Below are 3,332 nucleotides of genomic sequence, written 5' to 3'. Positions count from 1 at the left end.
TTTGTTTGAGATGAGGCCATGGAAGCCCAAACATGTACGAACCCTCTGTTGACTTAAAGAGGCCCAAATAACAAGCGTTTTTATTTTGGGCCAAAGCATCTAATCTAGCCCAGATATTTGTCGAGTTGGGCCGTGAAAATAAAATCGAGGAAAGAGTAACGGTGCGTTTAGGAGATAACCGCAGAAGTCAGAACATGCTTCCTCTTCTTCCTCTGGACTCCGGAGTTTAATGGTGCTAGGGTTTAGAAGTTGGAGTGACCGTTATTATTGTTCCTTGCTTTGCCCTACTTAGACTTTCAAGGGAATGCAGAGCACTCTCTAACTTATTCAAAATAAATTTCTCCTATCAAGGATTTCTTCTATACCCCTCTTCGTTCTGCTTCTTCGTTCTCCGAATCGCTTCGTGCCTTCGTCGGAATTCCACATAACTTTGGAGATTATATTCTACATCACAAATCAGTTATTTCATTGGTTTCCTCTGTTGTTTATTTTCTGACAGCCGATTTATTCTTTTGGGACCTCGCTGAAGAATTTGAAGAATTCTAATATGTTGGCTTGTAATCCTGCTAACAAGCTATCTTTCAATCGATTCATTAGTAATGGCGATTTGGTTATTGTTTATGAGAGGCATGACACCATGAAGCCTGTGACGGTGTCTGAAAATTCTGTCCTCCAGAATCGTTTCGGAGTTTTCAAACATTCCGACTGGATAGGAAAGCCTTTTGGTTCCAAGGTGTTCAGTAACAAGGGTGGTTTTGTATACTTGTTGGCTCCTACTCCAGAGCTATGGACTCTTGTATTAAACCATAGGACTCAGATTCTCTATATTGCTGATATTAGCTTTGTGATCATGTACTTGGAGATTGTTCCTGGTTGCTTGGTTATGGAATCTGGAACTGGAAGTGGATCTTTGACCACTTCTCTTGCCAGGGCCGTTGCTCCTGCAGGACATGTCTATACGTTTGATTTCCATGAACAAAGAGCTGCCTCAGCTAGGTAACCAAAAAGATAATATTCAGATTCTTAATTCAGAAATTGCTCTCATCTTATTGGATACTTGGCGTATATGTTCTTATCTTTTACAGGTCCACTTGTTTGCTTTATTACCTTAGCTATGTGGTATGTTTCTTGAAACAAACAATTATATGCCTCTCTGCTAGTTGATCGAGCAACTCTGTTATTTTAACGGCACTTGCTTCTGTGAGAACTCCACAACACGATTTTAAAAAGCATTTGATGGTTACAGAGAGAGTCTGTCTGTGTGTGTGGGTGAGAGAGAGCGAGAAATTTACATTACTATTCTTTGTTTTATACGGTTTAGATTGTGATAAATTTACAATTTTGGGTCATTTGTTAACCTGGTCCTGATCTCATTTTAGGGAAGATTTTGAGAGGACAGGTCTGAGCACCTTGATCAGTGTGAATGTGAGAGACATCCAGGGCGAGGGATTTCCTGATGAATTCGCTGGTTTAGCTGATGCTGTATTTCTCGATCTACCCCAACCTTGGCTAGCCATTCCTTCAGCTGCAAAAATGTTAAAACAGGATGGAACTCTGTGCTCATTCTCCCCATGTATTGAACAAGTACAACGATCATGCGAAACACTTCAAACCAGCTTCACAGGTACCTTTGTGTTCTTTCTTTCTTTCTTTCCTTCTTTTTGTGAGTGTGAGTGTAAAAGAATCTATTTAACTGGTATGCATTCTTTTGGCACATGCATAGATATAAGGACATTTGAGGTGCTCCTACGCACATATGAAATTCGGGAAGAGAGAATGGATGGGAATGCCGGAGAAGGGAACGTTGCCAATGGTTCTCTTCCCTGCAAGAGAAGGCAATGTTCTGATGGAAGCAATGTGCTTAGCAGTAGCAGTAGTGTTTCTACTGTTATGGCCAGGCCTAATGGTGAAGCAAGAGGTCACACAGGCTATTTGACATTTGCAAGACTCAAATGCCTCTCATGAGGAGTGCGCAAGCGGCCATCCAATTTTGTACCAGATATGAAGCCCTGTATCTTTGACCTCCCTTTAATTTTAGCCTCAAGCCCTCAAGTAACAATGCTTTGTTCAATCTAATGTATTGCTTTTGGGAGAAAGTTCTGATAGATCCTTCTTGCAACCTACTTCCATACTAGTATAATAGCTAAAACTAATGCTTTGTTCAATCTAATGTATTGCTTTTGGGAGAACGTTCTGATAGGTCCTTCTTGCAACCTACTTCCTTACTAGTATAATAGCTAAAATTAAGTGAAAAGTAGCATTCCATATGCCATACTGGTTTAGCTAGTTCGATTCATAATTTAATTTCTTCTAATTGATTGAATTGTACATTAGCGATGCGATATGACTGAGATATTCTTGACTAATATGTTTTTGAGGCTCCCTCTCTCTGAAAAAACTTTGACCTTTTTGGAGCTGTTGGTCCAATTACTGCTCAGGTTTGTTTTGTGTGTTAGTGTTTGCGGTAGGCGAACTCTTTAATCTTTTATGGACCAAGATCTACATAATGGAAGTTTATACTTGTGAAAGAGCATTTCATTAATATTAAAGAGACGTCAATGCCATTCACTGATTCCCAGGCTTAAAGTCCCAGGTCAAAATTGGAATATGGAATATAAGTGAGAGCCTGTGTACACCTAAGTTGAAGGAATTCTCGTTCGCTGATGTTTTTCCTACGTGATGCATCTAAGAGTTACAGACAAACAAAAACCTTAACACACTGTTAAGTACAAGAAAAATGGAAGGGAGAGAATGAAAGGGATATTGCTCCCTTCCTTTTACCTGGTTAGTAAAATTTTCTAGGAAGCTAACCCTTCGGTCAAATGGGTATTGGATGGTAGGGTATATTTTTGTCCTGTCTTGACTAGAATATTCTTATATCTAAAAGAATTTGCAAACCTATCTTTTTTTCCCCTGATTACAAGTAAAATTGAACCTGTAACCTTCAATTTACAATAGATCTTTCATGGTATTAAATTACAAGGCTATTGGCGAATCCTATTTATATGTCTCATCTCGTTAGTTCTTCTTGCTATTTGCTTCATCAATGTTTGCATCTCATCCTCTCCCTCTCATGCTGTATCTATATATTATTTTATATGTATTTTAGTTATTACTGTATTTAAAGTATAGATATAATTATTACTACCTCCAGTTCTAATTATAAGATATCGTCTGTAGATTACAAATGATGTTTTATAATTAGGACCAGAGATAGTATATTAATCAATAAATTACATGCCTTTTGTTGAAAAACATGACCAATGGCCATCATTCTTCCAAAGAAAACAAAACAAGAAGTTGGAGGTGCGGATGATAAGTTGAAAATTATA

General features: G+C 38.3%; 1 protein-coding gene across 1 annotated transcript; it reads left to right on the top strand.

Moving 5' to 3' along the window:
• The first annotated feature begins 256 nt into the window (after positions 1 to 256).
• LOC114716495 (tRNA (adenine(58)-N(1))-methyltransferase catalytic subunit TRMT61A) lies at positions 257 to 2,254 on the top strand. Its single transcript, XM_028901486.1, has 3 exons — positions 257 to 996; positions 1,380 to 1,624; positions 1,724 to 2,254. Exons 1-3 carry the CDS (start codon positions 548 to 550, stop codon positions 1,963 to 1,965), a joined length of 936 nt encoding a protein of 311 aa, XP_028757319.1. The 5' UTR covers positions 257 to 547; the 3' UTR covers positions 1,966 to 2,254.
• The last annotated feature ends 1,078 nt before the right edge of the window (positions 2,255 to 3,332 follow it).

The sequence above is a fragment of the Neltuma alba genome, unplaced genomic scaffold (assembly GCF_004799145.2).
Source record: "Neltuma alba isolate B1F8T4 unplaced genomic scaffold, ASM479914v2 tig00011672_pilon, whole genome shotgun sequence".
NCBI lineage: Eukaryota > Viridiplantae > Streptophyta > Magnoliopsida > Fabales > Fabaceae > Neltuma > Neltuma alba.
This window is presented reverse-complemented; position numbering and strand designations above follow the sequence as displayed.

Excerpts from the sequence above, each read along its gene's own strand:
- LOC114716495 (XM_028901486.1), top strand. The coding sequence starts at position 548 with ATGTTGGCTTGTAATCCTGCTAACAAGCTATCTTTCAATCGATTCATT. Across the intron at positions 997-1,379 it reads CAAAGAGCTGCCTCAGCTAG|GGAAGATTTTGAGAGGACAG; the intron begins GTAACCAAAAAG and ends ATCTCATTTTAG. Across the intron at positions 1,625-1,723 it reads ACTTCAAACCAGCTTCACAG|ATATAAGGACATTTGAGGTG; the intron begins GTACCTTTGTGT and ends GCACATGCATAG.